General features: G+C 46.7%; 2 protein-coding genes across 5 annotated transcripts in view; one reads left to right on the top strand and one right to left on the bottom strand.

The window, feature by feature from the left end:
- The first annotated feature begins 590 nt into the window (after positions 1-590).
- On the top strand, positions 591-5,461 carry TOR2A (torsin family 2 member A). Its single transcript, XM_080991001.1, has 5 exons — positions 591-835; positions 1,419-1,684; positions 1,920-2,095; positions 3,569-3,696; positions 4,546-5,461. The coding sequence occupies exons 1-5, from the start codon at positions 673-675 to the stop codon at positions 4,788-4,790; spliced, it is 978 nt and encodes a 325-aa protein (XP_080847127.1). The 5' UTR covers positions 591-672; the 3' UTR covers positions 4,791-5,461.
- A 1,074-nt stretch (positions 5,462-6,535) lies between these two features.
- Positions 6,536-15,785, bottom strand: part of TTC16 (tetratricopeptide repeat domain 16) — a 23,410-nt gene continuing 14,160 nt past the window's right edge. For all 4 annotated transcript variants that reach the window (XM_080990913.1, XM_080990914.1, XM_080990912.1 and 1 more), the window contains 5 exons: positions 15,282-15,423; positions 13,416-13,581; positions 10,931-11,073; positions 8,971-9,121; positions 6,536-7,602 (listed from right to left, as the gene is read on the bottom strand). In XM_080990913.1, the coding sequence (XP_080847039.1) occupies positions 7,453-7,602; positions 8,971-9,121; positions 10,931-11,073; positions 13,416-13,581; positions 15,282-15,423 (752 nt within the window). In that variant the 3' untranslated portion in view covers positions 6,536-7,452. The remainder of the gene's footprint in view (positions 7,603-8,970; positions 9,122-10,930; positions 11,074-13,415; positions 13,582-15,281; positions 15,424-15,785) is intronic.

Below are 15,785 nucleotides of genomic sequence, written 5' to 3'. Positions count from 1 at the left end.
GTGAGTCTCAGAAGCAGGACAGTCGTGAGCTGCAAATCGCTCCCACATGTGGGACACCAATTCTGGCCCAAAGGAGCAAGGACAGCAGCTGCCAACCGCAGAAGACACCAAGGGGACAGTGAAAGGCACAGTGCACAGAAGGATTCTTGCCACCCCACAGAGGGCAAAGGGGGGGAAATCCTGCTTAAAAACCTTTGAAAGCCACTACCAGTCAGAGGAACAATGGTCCGACTTTGTATAAGGCCTTTTGTATGAGGCACTGTTTCCTTTTTTATTCTTTTAAAAATACATATTTTTATAGTTTTCCAGTTACACTTCCCACTTCATACATTTTTTTCTTTCATTAGTCCCATACACGCTTCCCAACTTATCCCTTACCGGCATTCTAGGTTTAAAAATTATCCTAAAAATCCCCACCCGTCAATAAAACGCCGTTTTCCCCCTCAGCGCCTTTCCCGCCTAAACCCTGCCGTGAGGTAAGCTCTCCCATCCTAACCAACGGCCACCCAAGCTCCGCCCGCCCCTTGAGGCGCCACCCCTTCCGCCGCGTCAGAAGCGAACTTTTGCCCAGTTACGAAGCTGCGCCCCGCCCTCCCGCTTGGACCCCGAGGCAGGCTGGGAGCCAGATCGGCGGCGGCGGCGGCGGCAGGCACGCGACTCTCGGCAGGCGCAATGGATTGGGAAGGGGGGCGCTTGGTGCTGCCCTTCTTGCAGGTCGTCTTCCACCTCTACCCTCCGCTGGGGTTGGTGAGCTCGAGCGGCCCCTTGGATCTGAGCTCTTGGCACTGCAGCTTCTCGGGCACTTGCGAGTGCGACTTCCGGCCCGACCTGGCAGGTGAGAGGGGAGAGGAGGGGGGGGAAAGGTGCTGGAGAGAGGCAGAGTGCGCAGGCGCGTGCGCCTCAACGGTTCGAAACTCTCAGCTGGGAGCGTCGCCGGGGTGGCAGAAGTTCTAGTCCCCACTGCGCCACTCCTTTAAAAAAAAAAAAAATTAACAATTTTAACATATCGAAATATCAAAACATATCATATTCATTATTTCCCCCCACCTCCCCATCAGGCCCTCCCTCCCTCCCCCCCCCCAGACTTCCCTCAGCTCCTCTCTCTGATTTTTCAACAGATATTATTCTCTGCATACTGTAAAATATAAATCCTTATATTATCTATCCACTGTGTTTACATCCACTTCGCCACTCCTAATCCTGTATCATATACGACTTCCTCCAAGGGTTGTTGTGAGGGCAGATCTTGGCCCCAGGGTCAGGAATGGTTGGGGGTTAGAGCCCCCAACAATATGTATCCCCATATTACCCCCCACCCCTCAGGTGCAGTTCTTGGGGGGGGTGAGATGTGTGCGTTTTTTAAAAGCAGTGCAAAAAGAAGAATCCCCGCCCCCACTAAGCCTCTTGATTCATCCCAGGTCTAGAATGCAACTTGGCCGTGAACCTGGTCGGGCAGCAATTGGCAAGGGAGCTTCTCATGAAAGGCCTGAAGGGATTTGTGCACAACAGCAGCCCTGAGAAGCCTCTGGTGATGTCCTTCCACGGATCGAGCGGCACGGGGAAAACCTTCGTTGGATCTCTGCTAGTCCCCCACCTCTTTCGCTCTGGGCTGCGAAGCCCATATGTCCACCACTTCACCCCGGTAGTTCATTTCCCCCATGCAGAACACATCGAGCAGTACAAGGTAAGGAAGCTGCCTCTCAGCACCAAGTTGCAGGCTTTGTTTTTCTGTGGCAAATCATCACACAGGTCCCTGTTTTTAGAATGCAGTAGGACACATGTAGTCTGGAGGCTTCAGTGTAGCCTGACCTAATAAAAGTATGTGTAAAAGGCCTTGCAGTTTGCAGTGGTCTTTTTTTCCTTACATGCTCGTGCTGTTCGTGTATTGGATGAGTATTCTTTTCTCTATCTTCTCCCAGAACGATCTGAAGAACTGGATCCAGGGGAATCTGACACGCTGTGGCCGATCACTGTTTATCTTTGACGATATGGACAGGATGCACCCAGGCTTGGTCGACGTGATTATCCCATTCTTGGGACCTTCCTGGGTTGTGTTTGGAACAAACTACAGGAAAGCCATCTTCATTTTTATTAGGTAGACACTGATTAAATAGCAGATATAAAAGGCAGGAGGTTGCCTTATACCAGGGGTCAGCAAACTTTTTCAGCAGGGGGCCAGTCCACTGTCCCTCAGACCTTGTGGGGGCCGGACTGTATTTTTGGGGGGATAATTGAACGAATTTCTATGCCCCACAAATAACCCAGAGATGCATTTTAAATAAAAGGACACATTCTACTCATGTAAAAACATGCTGATTCCCGGGCCGGATTTAGAAAGCGATTGGGCCAGATCCAGGCCTTATACTGAGCCAGGGCATTGACCCATTTCACTCAGTAATGCGTACACTGACTGGCAGCAGCTTTCTAGGTTTCCAGTGAAGAGTTCTTTCCCAGCTCTTGCAGGGGATTGGTCTGCATGCAAGGCTGGTGCTCTGCCACTGAAATACAGCCCTTCCTTATAGGACTTTGTGGGAAATTACCTAGTAAGGAATTGCTTACCATCTGAAACCAATTCCTCCTCTCCCATCCGCAAATTATATTTTCTGCCTCAAAGTCATGAAAGAAAGACCCCAGCTGTAGTGCAGTAAGAGAATATTTGACTTAATGATCCCATAGTGTGTACAGCACCTTCTTTGGATGCTAAGTGTTTTCAAAATGTGGTAAACCTAGCTGTTGTCTTTGTCTGCCTTCCTGCTCATTCAGCTAGGCCTGACCCCAGATGCCTGTCCCAAAGTCCTGACCTGATAGCACCATTGTCTGTGCATAAACTTCAGTTGATTTTGCTTTCTTTAAAATATTATTCTAAATGAAAACAGCCAGCTCTAACAGCATAATCCTATACTTGCCAATTGTGAAGTAGATCTGTTTGAGTTCAGTGGAGCTTACTTTCAAGTAAGCAGGTTCAAAATTGTAATCTCTGGGAATGATAAGTGCATATTTTATATTTATTTATTAGAAGATTTCTATTGTCTTCTGTAGACTACTCAGAGCACCTTAGCACAAATAACAAAAATCAATTTCATGAAAACTTTGTTTACCTATCCAATTAAGCCCGCCGTTATAAAAATGTCTTCAGTAACCAGCAAAAATGAAAAGTGAGGGAGGTGCCAACCAGACTTCACAGGGGACGACATGTTCCGTGACCTGGGTGCAGCCACTGAAAAGGCTGACCCTTGACCCACCCAGGTGTGCTTCCAACCTAGGCAGGGCAGAGAAAGGCCTCTCCTGATCTTGGGGAAGTGGCAAGATGGTGTAGGGACAAAGATTGGGAACCTGAGCCCCCACCCCGGATATGCTGGATTACAATTCCCCCCATCCCTACTGGCCATGCTGTCTGAGATTATTAGGAGTCCAGCAACATCTGGAGAGCCACAGTTCCCCAAACCTGATATAGGAGCAGGTGATCCATACAGTATTGTTGTTAAAGCACTGAAGCACATCCTTATGAGTGAAGTGTGTGTTCTCACAAGGCATCTTTTCTCTTGCATCCTGTCTTGTTCTCTGATAGCAATGCTGGTGGGGAGCAGATAAACCAAATTACCTTGGACTTCTGGCGGGCCCATAAAGACCGTGAGGAGATCAGCCTCAAGGATCTGGAAGAATCAGTTTACAAAGCTGCTTTTGAAAACCCCCAAAGTGAGTATCATTTGAGAAACAGGAAACATAAGAACAGCCCTGCTGGATCAGGTCAGAGACCCATCTGATCTACCATTCTGTTCTCGCCATGGTCAGCCAGCTGCCACAGTGGGAAGCCCGCAAACAGGACCTTAGTGCAACTCTCCCTGTATGTGGTTCCCAGTAACTGATATTCAAAGACATACAGCTGCCAACAGTAGAGGCAGAACATAGCCATAGTGTCCAATAGTCTTATCCTCTATGAATTTGTCTTACCCTCTTTTAAAGCCATCTAAGTTGGTGGCCATTACTATATTTTTGTGGGAGTGAATTCCATAGTTTAACAATATGAAAAAGGAAAGAAGTGCTAAACTTCCTCCCACACTTCTCCCCTCAACATACCTGGTTCCCCACAAACTGAGTTTACTTGTAACCTCCAAGCCCCACCAGGAATTTGTGGAGGCAGAAGTGCTTGGGACCACCTGCCCACCTGGCATTTTAAAAACTACTGTCATTTTATAGTGGTAACCCTTTTGTGGGTGAAATACCCTTTGCCACATTCAGTGGCCTTGGGTGAGAGAACCATGCCCACAGCAAAGGGAACATTGAGCTTTTCACACAAAATGTGGGCAGTAAAACTCTTGCTGAGGAAGAAGGAGCCACACAAAGGCACTGTGGCCCATATTACCTGGAAGGAAATAAAATTGTCAGCCAGAGATTTATTTTGCAAAAAACTTATCTTTCCTCCCCTAGGGGTGGGATTCAGTGGTCCAGTTCAAACATATGTGGTGCACTACTGGCCTCTTCAAGAGTACAGGCCTTTCCACTACTTAATTCCCTACTTAGAAACTTGATCTCTCTCTCCTGCAGATGGATTTTGGAAGTCTGGGATAATCGATCAGCACCTTATTGACTTCCTCGTGCCTTTCTTGCCTTTGAAGCAGCACCATGTGAAACGGTGTGTGGCCAGTGAGCTGACCAGCCTAGACCTAGAGCCACAGCCAGATGTCATCCAGGCAGTTGCTGACAGCATCCCTTACTTTCCAGCAGAGTTGAAAGTGTTCTCAGCCACAGGCTGCAAAACAGTGGCTTCACGGGTCTCTTTCTTCCTTTGATCTCTCCAGATTCTGGTCACTTGCCTGCAAAGACTTTGCTGGTGACAATTTTGGAGTTTTAAAGGCTCCGCACAAAGACTGCCTCACCAATTATCCTGATTGGCTTTAGGATCAAGGAAGAGACTTTCCAGAGCATAGACTCAAACAGCAATGCTGACTTGACCAACCAGGAAACCAAAAAGCACTTTATACTTTGCCCTGAGCCTTGTGCTATGGACTCTTGAGAACAAAGGAGTAGAGTCTGTGATGTATTGGAAGGGAATCTTGGCTGCTCTCATAACACTGTCTTATATAGACTTATATAGGCAATGATCACAATTTTAGATTCCCTTAACACAGCACAATTTGATCAGTTTTCTTTGGAATCTAAAAATCTTACCTCTCGTACCATTTTTTTAAGACATACTGTGATTGTATCAATGTGCCAGAAGCCACAGTCCTAGGCTAAAATGTTGTAGCAAGATCCATCTCATCTGAACTGATCCATACAGGATTGATTTGCCTTATTGTGATTACGTGCTGATGGTGGCAATATAAGTGACACCAGGCACTGTTGGCAATGGGGCTGTGGGGAGAGATGGTCTTCCAGTGCCTCCTTTTGTACACAAGAACTGGATTTTCACTCAAAAGTGCCTGAGAAGCCCACAGGTAAATAAAACAGCTGTTTTGCAGTGTTGTGTAATGCACTAGGGTGGGAAGACCTTAACCAGGTGGCAGACTGGATCCTTGGGTGGGTGGGAGCTGCCCAACAGCCAGTCACCTGACATCCCCATGGCACCAGTGTTTTTCCTTTGGCAATGCATCTTGAAATCAAGCCACATGGGAAATTACACAGGGCTTTGAAGCTGCTGGTACTCAGCTGCTGGGCAATGCCAGGAAACAGTCACATCTTGACCTGATATTATACAGTACAGCCATACCTCGGGATAAATACGCTTCAGGTTGAGCGCTTTCGGGTTGCGCTCCGTGGCGACCCAGAAGTAACGGAGCGTGTTACTTCCGGGTTTCACCGCTCACGCATGAGCAGACGGTCAAAATGACATCATGTGCGGAAGCGGTAAAACGTGACACGTGCTGTCGCGCCTTATGTTCTGTTCGGGATGCGAACAGGGCTCCCGAATGGATCCCGTTCGCATCCCGAGGTACCACTGTATATGGCAAAAGGTGTAGAGCAAGTGGGTGTGGCTTGAGGAAAACTGCCTCATGGCCTAAATCGGGACCTTTGCCAGAGCTAATTCAGCCCACAAGCTTCCCACCACTACGCTAGCACTACTAATCTAAATGGTTCCAAGTTGCCGAGCTTCTGTGTGCACTAGTCACTATCCTGCAAGAATAGTGCATTAGAATTACATAAATGCAAGTTACCAGATGACAAGATACTCTACCATCCCATTTGGGGTGATTCGCTCTTCCCAAATACAGCCCCATTACAATACAAGACATATTTTTTAGTGGGTCCCCGCTCCAACTCTCTGGCAAGGCTTTTCAGAGACACCATGGGGCAGGAGGAGATGGGAAAGATTCCTTGTGCAATCCTAGATCCAAACCAGAATACATTCAGTCTCCCAATTTATTGCCACTTAGTAATTGGCAAAAAGCCTGTGCAACTTTCTCTCTGAAAGGCTTGTGGTACAGACAAGCCTTTTCTGTATATTCAGAGGAAGAGGAAAACCAATGACAAGCTCCTATCATGACCCCTTACACGTTTTTAAAATCTTATGTTAAGAACCTCCTTAAAATTAGACTTTCACAATTGTTTTTTATTTCAAATTAAGAATAGACAATTTGCATCTTTTCAAGATGGAGGTCTATGAATAGGCATAGCAGTTAAGAGTGTTTACCAGTAAATCAGCCCAAACTATGTTTTTGTCTTGCTAAAGGCTCCTGTATAAATTTCCCTTTTTAAAGTTATTGTTCCTGCAATAATCTGCAGACAAGCAGTGTGGGTGTCTGGGACCCTTACATGCAGGACCTATTTTGTTCCAAAACTGGGCTTCAGCTACTCAGAAGGTATTGATTTACCTTTACTGCACAGGGGCTACAAGACACAGTTGCAGCTGTCAAGGCACAAACAGCCATTCTGCGTTAGTATGTTTTTTTGTAATGGCCTTGGCTACATAAAAAATAATACTCGTATGTGCTTGCAGTGAATGTGATAGCTCCTAGACTAAACATGATAATGGCAGAATAAGTTTTGTTTTCAAGAGGGCTCAACTGATACCACACTAGACAAAAAGTGCTGCTGTGTGCAATCCATATATGCAGAACAAGGCAGGGCTAAGTGTTCACGTACTTATCTGAGAGGGGAAAAACAGATTGGCCCACAACTGCTAAGTTGCTCCCGATTCCTCCATGAGTAGGTATGTGGAGCTGTGCAATAACTACTGCTGTACCTGAGAAAAAGTGTTCATTGTAGAATTGAAGTAGCCCCATGGTAAGTTTTGCACCAGCAGCTGGCGGAAGTCTTGTGGACTGGGATCCTATCAACGGAACGGAATGGAAGACACACTACTTTGGTGATAAATACCACGCCACCATGTGCTTGCCAGAACTGGTGGCTGTAGTCTTTAAGTAAGTAAATGCATTGGAACTTCAGCCAGCCTGGTTCATGTCTACCTCTTTATGATGAGACTGCAAAAAAATGCAATGGTTGTAATATGAGCTAAAAGTGGCCAATGCCTTGGCTGAACTTGCGCCACTTGTAAGGTTCTTCTGAGTGCTCCTTTTCAGGCAGGTGAGGGCAAGGGTCCAGGCGGACAGTGGTAGGCTCCAGGGACGTGTTCTCTCGCGCTGCCTTAAGCTCTTTGTTTACCTGCCAGAGAGATGTAGCACCATTTTACATGAAATGTCAGTGTAGATCTGGCTGCCTTCTGCAGCTTTGCAAAAAGCGCAAGAGACCACAACAGTTAAATCACAGTGTTGGAATGGACCTTGGAGTCACCCAGCAGCTGCTCTTCAGAATCCAGCTCTGTACCACGGGTTTCGGGGGTCGTGCATGTACAGAAGCACTAAATCGTGCTTTGCACATGTGCAGAAGCGCCGAATCGCAACCTGCACATGCACAGACGCGCCGCTGTGGGTTGCGAATGTGCATCCCGCACGGATCACGTTCGCAACCCGAGCATCCACTGTTTAAATATCTACTCCCAGTGCTCACCAAACTCACTCAGTTTTTAGCTGAATTCTGCTCCCTTGCCATTTCCTTCTTAGTTCTAACCCTCTAGAGCAATAGGGGGTGAGTCTGCTCCAGCTTCCACTTGACAGCTTTCTGATATTTGAGGACCACTGTTTCATTTCCTCTGAAACTTCTCTTTTTCCAGGCTAAATGGAGAAGCTTCTCCACTATCACCACTTGCCTGTCCACCAGACCAAGCAGAAAAGCTTGGCAGGATTATATTAATAATAGGCAGGTGCCTCAGTTGTACTGTGCTGCCTGCCCAGGCATTTTATTTATTAAATTTCTATGTCATACTTCATCCAAGGATCATAGCCAGCCCTGGTCTTTTGAAGGCTGCATTCAGCTTGGCAAGTATGTGTCCCGTTCTGGGCACTACAGTTTAAGGATGTTGACAAGCTGGAACGTCTGCAGAGAAGGGCAACCAAGATGATCAAGGGCCTGGAAACCAAAGCCTTATGAGGAGCAGTTGAAGGAGCTGGGTATGTTTAGCCCAGAAAAGAGGAGACTGAGAAGTGATATGATAGCCATTCTTAAATATCTGAAGGACTGTCACATGGAGGGTGGAGCAGGCTTGTTTTCTCCAGTTGCAGAGGGTAGGACCCAAACCTATGGATTCAAGTCACAAGAAAGGATATTCCAACGAAATATGAAGAGCTTTCTGAAAGTCAGAGTTAATTCAATAGTGGAGCAGACTCCCACAAATCTAGTCTGCCAACCAAGTCAGAGTAAAAATCTACATCTCTGTAATGTGAACCAAATGAATTATCTCAGCTGCACCAGAAAAGGTGCTTCCCACTGCCCTAGTAGGTAATGATTGCTGAGACACAGGAACACAGGGAGCAAAGCTACCTTACACTAAGTCAAACCACTGATACACCTAACTCAATATTGCTTATGCTGACTGGCTGTGACTCTCCAAGGGTCTCAGACAGAGCTGTCTCCCAGCCCTAACTGGGGATGCTGGTGGTTGAACCTGCATTGCTGCTAAGCTACAGCCCTCACCATGTTAGACTTCTTCAGGCAGGTAGCCATCTTCTCATTCAGCCTTTTCTCTTCATCCGTTTCCTGCTTCCTCTTTTCCTCCTCTGGTGCTTCTAGCTCATCATTTTGAATGTAGAAATCTTTGGGAGAACTACTTCCTTCTGACTCTGAACTGTGGGAGGGTGGAAAAGGGCAGATAGCAAAACATAAGCTTTGTGAAGGAGGACATGCCAAACAAGGCAATAGCAAGGAAATGCAAAAATATTAGCACTGGAGGTTTCAGGCCTACAGGCTACATGCTACCCCATGCAGGCTGCACTTTGCAGCCACCAACACTTACGACCTTTGAGAGCTAAAGGTTGTCTCCCAGTTGTTTAAAACGTCAGATCCTCAAGGATATAATCTTTCTTGAACATCCATTGCTTTTCATACATCTCATACATCTTTGGTACCATTATGCCATTCCCCTCTCCTGGTGAGAGGGGCATAGACTAGACTAGAGGCCTTCTGGAAATCATAATCATAATATCATTTTTACTATGCTTTCAAGTGTTTGAATCACTTCACAAGCATATAGGTGCAATCTTTAAAACCACCCTCTAGGGCAGGTGTAGCCAGTGAAGCCCTCTGAATGCTGTTGGACTCCCATCATCCCTGACAACTGACCCATACTGGCAAGAGTTCATGGGAGTTGTAGTCCAACAACATTTGGCTGGGTAGAGCTTCTCTATCCCTGTAAAAGCACATATGGTGGTTGCCCCAAGATGGATGAATTTTGGAATAAAGTGTTGCGGAGATATCTTTGATAACTGAGCAAACCATTGCTCCATCTTTCCACCTGTCACCTTTGAGCCTGGTCAGTGGGTCCCAAAATGTTTTGGGCCACTGCCTCCTTGGTTCCATAAACTTATCTCTAGTGCCCCCTATCCCATAAATAACATTATCCAGAAGATTAAAACACAATGGGATTCAAAACAGTAACAATTAATTGCACATTTATTTGAATAAATGCATGTTTACTTGAATAAATCCAATTAAAACTATATAGTTTAATTAATTCAACATAATTTATTCACTTGATTCAGTGATGCCAGCTTTTCAAGGTCCGATAGGCATTTATACCTCCAGCACTCCTTGCCACCCCCTTACCTTTTAGCACCCCCCCACCCCCAGTAATCCCCCACCCACCTCCCACTTTGGGAACCACTGCTGTAGATGGAAACAGAATGGGCCAGAAAAGTAAAAAAACCTCTCATCTCTTAGCAGCAGCCATGGGCTCCATTGCCAAATCCTGGAAGATAACAATTTCAATTGCTGGCATATTAGGGTTGGCAAACTGCCCTTCTTGAAAAGATATCTCATAAACCAAAAGAAACTAAAGGACAGAACTTGAATGACAGATTTTTTTTTTTTTACTATTGCACAAATACTGTGTGGCACTCAGTTATACAATGTCACCAATATATGTAAACAACTGGTTTGTCTGAGGCTTTTTAGAACCTTTATTCACAATAATGGATCTCACAGGTGGAGACTACTTTCATTTTTAAACATCTTTGTTAATTGTAAAGCGAATCTTTGTATGAGTCAAAGCTTTATTAACCCCCTGGAGCTGTGCTACATCTTTGTACATTTGTCCTTCCAGGCTGTGATGCTCCACGGTTTGCATTTTTTATTATTTGTTTTATTTCCGTTATTGTTTGCACTTCTTAACAAAATGAATAAAATGTGTGGGGGTTTTTAAGGGCACCAGGTTGGCTATCCCCACTGTAAGGTTTCATGCCCCTCCCATATTGGCAGATGGAGGGACTAAGGACAAGGGGACCGCACACAACGTGATCATACTGCAATCAGGAAAGAATCCTTTTTCTAGCAACAGTGGCTCCTTTTGAGGTGGTCACTTGCACAGGGTGAAAATCACCCAAAGACACCAGTGGAGGAGCCTGGTTTCATGGCACCATGTTTGTGCTCACTGCAGTACCTTTTCTGGTTGGCTGAGGCCTCGAATATTGGGCAAGCTTTTAGCCTCCGGTCCAGAAGAGCTTTAGCAAGCTCTCCAATTTTACTGTCAATGGCAGACTGTATGGGCTCTCCTGGGAACAAAGTATTGGCCAGACTGTAGATCTGAAAAATAAAAAAGGGGGAGAGAAGAGAAGTGATTTCAACTGAATGATTTTTTTTTTTAAACTCTTATCCCTGGTGGCTATACAGTGCTTACAGCATTCAAAGCATTTCACATAGATTCATAGGACTGGGGAGTTGGAAGGGACCCCAAGGATCATCTAGTCCAACCTCCTACAATGCAGGGATCTCAACTAAAGCATCCCTGAGAGACGGCCATCCAACCTCTATTTAAAAGCCTTCACTGAAGGAGAGCCTATTCAACTGTTGAACAGCTCTTGCCATAAGAAAATTGTTCCTAATGTTTAGTCGGAATCTCTTTTCTTGTAATTTGAATCCATTGGTTCAGGTCCTATCCTCCTGAGCTGGAGAAAACAAACTTTCTCCCTCTTCCATGTGACAGCTCTTGAGATATTTGAAGATGGCTATCCTATCTCGTCTCGGTCTCCTCTTCGCCAGGCTAAACGTACCCAAATCCCTCAACTGTTCCTCATGATGAGGCTTAGTTTCCAGACCCTTGATCATCCTGGTTGCTCTCCTCTGTGTATTTATTTATTAATTAAATTTACAGTGGCACCTCTGGTTAAGAACTTAATTCATTCTGGAAGTCCGTTCTTAACCTGAAACTGTTCTTAACCTGAGGTACCACTTAGGTAATGGGGCCTCCTACTGCCGCCGTGTGATTTTTGTTCTCATCCTGAAGCAAAGTTCTTAACCCGAGGTACTATTTCTGGGAGATGCTTGTCTAAAGCAACCAAGTAAGTGTATGGTTAACAAGAGCTGAACTGGCAACATCTTGGATGACAGGCTTACAGCAACAGGGGGGACGGGGACTAAGACCTAGGGACTGAATGCGGCCCTCTAGGCCTCCATCTGGCCCTTGGGACTCTCCCCTGGCCACAGCTATCACCAGCCCTGCTTCATCCAGTTCCTGGCGTGCTTTCACCTGGCTGAGATGAGTCCTTAGACAGTGAAAATACCTCTTGCATGCATCTAGGTTTGGGGCAAGTACCGTATTTTTCCGTGTATAAGACTATATTTTTTCCCTTAATTTGTGAAATTTAAAATTTGGGGCCGGCTTATACACAGATAGTGCATAGAGGGAGTGGCAATTGGTTCCAGTCTCAAGCAGGAGATTGTTAGTGGCAATTGGGCGGGTGATTGGTGGTTGTGCGCAGGCCTGCTCCTGCTGCGTCAATTGTGCGATCTATTGGCGGCTGGTGGCGAGTGGTCAGACGATTGGTGGCTTCAGCCCCCCCCCCCCCCCCGCCAAAGAAGCTCAACAACTCTTGACAACCCCCCCTAAAAAAAAGCTCAGCAACTCTGGCAACACTGCCAAAAAAAAGCTTAACAACTCTGGGCAATCTCCCCCATTTTCTTAAATTTGAGTCCGAAATTATACATTATACATGCATCTTATACATGGGGGCATGTTGTACCTGGAAAAATCTGGTACTTTTTAGTGACAGAAGCTTTAAAAGATACCCTTGTGAGTTCCAAAGCTTCCCTCTTCTAGCATAGAAAAAGGTCACACATTTGCCATGTGGCCCCCTGCACGCCCAAGAGAATTCAAAAATTCAAAGTGTTGGTGCTGACCTTTAAAGCCCTAAATGGCCTTGGTCCAGTATATCTGAAGGAGCATCTCCACCCCCAATGTTCAGCCCAGACACTGAGGTCCAGCTCCGAGGGCCTTCTGGCGGTTCCCTCATTGCGAGAAGCCAAGTTACAGGGAACCAGGCAGAGGGCCTTCTCGGTAGTGGCACCCGCCCTGTGGAACGCCCTCCCGTCAGATGTCAAGGAAATAAGCAGCTATCTTATCTTTAAAAGACATCTGAAGGCAGCCCTGTTTAGGGAAGTTTTTAATATTTAATGCTGCATTGTTTTTAATATTCGGTTGGAAGCCACCCAGAGTGGCTGGGGAAACCCAGCCGGATGGGTGGGGTATAAATAAATTATTATTATTATTACTACTACTACTACTACTATTACTATTACTATTACTATTACTATTATTATTATTGAATGCAGCGCTCAGGTAGAGGAAAGATTCCCTTCTCTATAGGCATATGGATGCAGCAAGCATTCTGAAATGATAGAAGACTGCTCAGGAACCCCAGGTACGTTTCATGGAGTTCTGTGATTAAAAATAAAGCAACAGCAATCAATTTTCCTTGCCTCCCCCTTGCTTTACACCTTCCTGCTCACCTGCCCTTCTGTTTTCCCCTTCCCCTAATTTCCAGAGGCCTGTCCGAGGGCAGTGTCAGGTTGTCCCTGATTAGAGGACTAGGGGAGGGGAGGCTTTGCATTAAGGCGTAATGAAAATGGCACTGTTATGCAGCAGGTACCTCCTCCCTTGTGGGGTCCAGCAGGAAGGCTGTAATAAGGTCCTCCTTGGCTCCCATTGTCTCCTGCAGAAACAGCCGGGTCTTGGCTCGGTGCATGTAATACCTCAGCTCACGTGGGTTATTCTCAATAGCCTGGGAGAAATATGCTTCGGCCTGTGGGTATCGACTGAAAGCAGGGAGAAAACACCTATTGGCATATTGGCTTACTTTATTATAATTATTAAAGGCCTGGTTATAGAGGAACATTTTTGCCTGGTGCCTAAATATATGTAATGAAGACATCAGGCGAGCCTCCCTGGGGAGAGCATTCCACGAATGGGAAGCTACTGCAGAAAAGGTGTGCTCTTGTGTTGCCACCCTTCGGATCTCTTGTTGAGGGGGGGCACACAAAGAAGGGCCTCAGGGTCCAGGTCGGTTCATATGGGAAGAGTTTGTCCTTGAGGTACAGTGGTACCTCTGGTTGCAAATGGGATTCCAGAGGCCCATTCGCAACATGAAAAGCCCACAACCTGAAGTGCCATATCTGTGCAGGTGCACGGTGCAATTTGGTGCTTGTGCGAAAGCGAGACTTAGCGCTTCTGCAGATGCAATAGCGGCAAAACCCGGAAGTAGCCCTTTCCAGTACAGTCATAAGGTAAAGGTAAAGGGACCCATGACCACCAGGTCCAGTCTGGGGTTGCAGCGCTCATCTCGCTTTATTGGCCAAGGGAGCTGGCATACAGCTTCTGGGTCATGTGGCCAGCATGACTAAGCCGCTTCTGGCAAACCAGAGCAGCGCACAGAAACGCCATCTACCTTCCCGCTGGAGTGGTATCTATTTATCTACTTGCACTTGATGTGCTTTCAAACTGCTAGGATGACAGGAGCAGGGACCGAGGAACGGGAGCTCACCCCGTTGCGGGGATTCGAACCGCCGATCTTCTGATCGGCAAGTCCTAGGCTCTGTGGCTTAACCCACAGCGCCACCCGCGTCCCTAGTACAGTCATACCTTGGGTTAAATATGCTTCAGGTTGAGCATTTTCAGGTTACGCTCCGTGGCGACCCAGAAGTTACGCAACGTGTTACTTCCGGGTTTCGCCGCATGCGCAGACACTCAAAATGATGTCATGCACATGTGCGGAAGCGCCGAATCACGACACGCACAGATGCGCAGACCAGGGTTGTGTTCGCTTCAGGATGCAAACAGGGCTCCGGAACGGATCCCATTCGCATCCAGAGGTACCACTGTACTTCCGGGTCACTGCGGGATGCAACCAGAAAAAATGTAACATGAAGCAAACGTAACATGAGGTATGACTGTATTGTGGTCCTGAGCTGTCTAAGGCTTTATAGGTCAAAACCAGCACCTAAGAGGGCTGCTGTAAGAACAACTGAGATGCAACATGCTTTGGGCATTTAGGACTGCCTCCTCCAGACATCATTGAGACTCCAACTCCCATCATCCCTACCCATTGGCCATGCTGGGTGGGACTGAAGGAAATTGGGCTTCTAGCAACACCTGGGGGACCACAGCTCTGCTATTATCGTGGTGGTTGCTCATTTATTTTCTCTGTTTATGCTCCCAGTGCATAGCATAAAGGCATTCCTAAATAAGGGGTGTATAAAATGTCAAACCACACATAAGCAAAAGCCTGTCTTTCCCCCCAGGAGCTTTCTGGTAAATGTGCCGTTTGCAGGGGCACTGCAAGGTTACTTAAAGGATTCAGGGCACAGGCCCATGATAGAGATTTGCATAGCATATGTATGTGCTATATATTAGATGTTGTCTGAGCAACCAGTGCTGTGCTTTTCAGGGAAGAGGATCCTGGGTCCACCACCAAAGACCTTGGGTTGCCCCCCGCCCCATCCCGCCACCCTCAGCATACCTCTCCCTGAATTCCTGCAGCCCCATCTCATCGTACAACCAAGCAGCGCGTTTCTGGAGGCTGGGGTCAAAAGGCTGTAAATCCAGGGCTTGCTGATAATCCGCCATTGCAAAATTCAGCTCACCCAGTTTAAGGAAGCAGTCTGAAGGAGAACAGCCAAGAATTCACCGGCAGCAAGCACAGGTTGTTTTCCTCTGTTATTTTAATTATTGGTTCAAAAGGCACTTTCAGCACACACACACACATACGCTGAGCTGTGGCTCAGTGGCAGAGAACCTGCTTTGCATGCAGAAAGCCACAGGTTCAATCCCCCGCAGAGATGGTAAAGCCTGGACAACTGCTGCAAGTTTCTGCTTGCCACCCCAAGCCAAGAAAAAGAGGACAGCTCCCTGCCCCAAAGATCTTACAGTCCACAAATTCAATCCAGAGGAACTGAGCCTCTTGTTCAAATCGGGCTCTATAGGGAAGGGGGGGACAGAATATTATAGAGGCATACAGGTGGTG

This window comes from Podarcis pityusensis, assembly GCF_964106645.2.
Source record: "Podarcis pityusensis genome assembly, chromosome: Z".
NCBI lineage: Eukaryota > Metazoa > Chordata > Lepidosauria > Squamata > Lacertidae > Podarcis > Podarcis pityusensis.
This window is presented reverse-complemented; position numbering and strand designations above follow the sequence as displayed.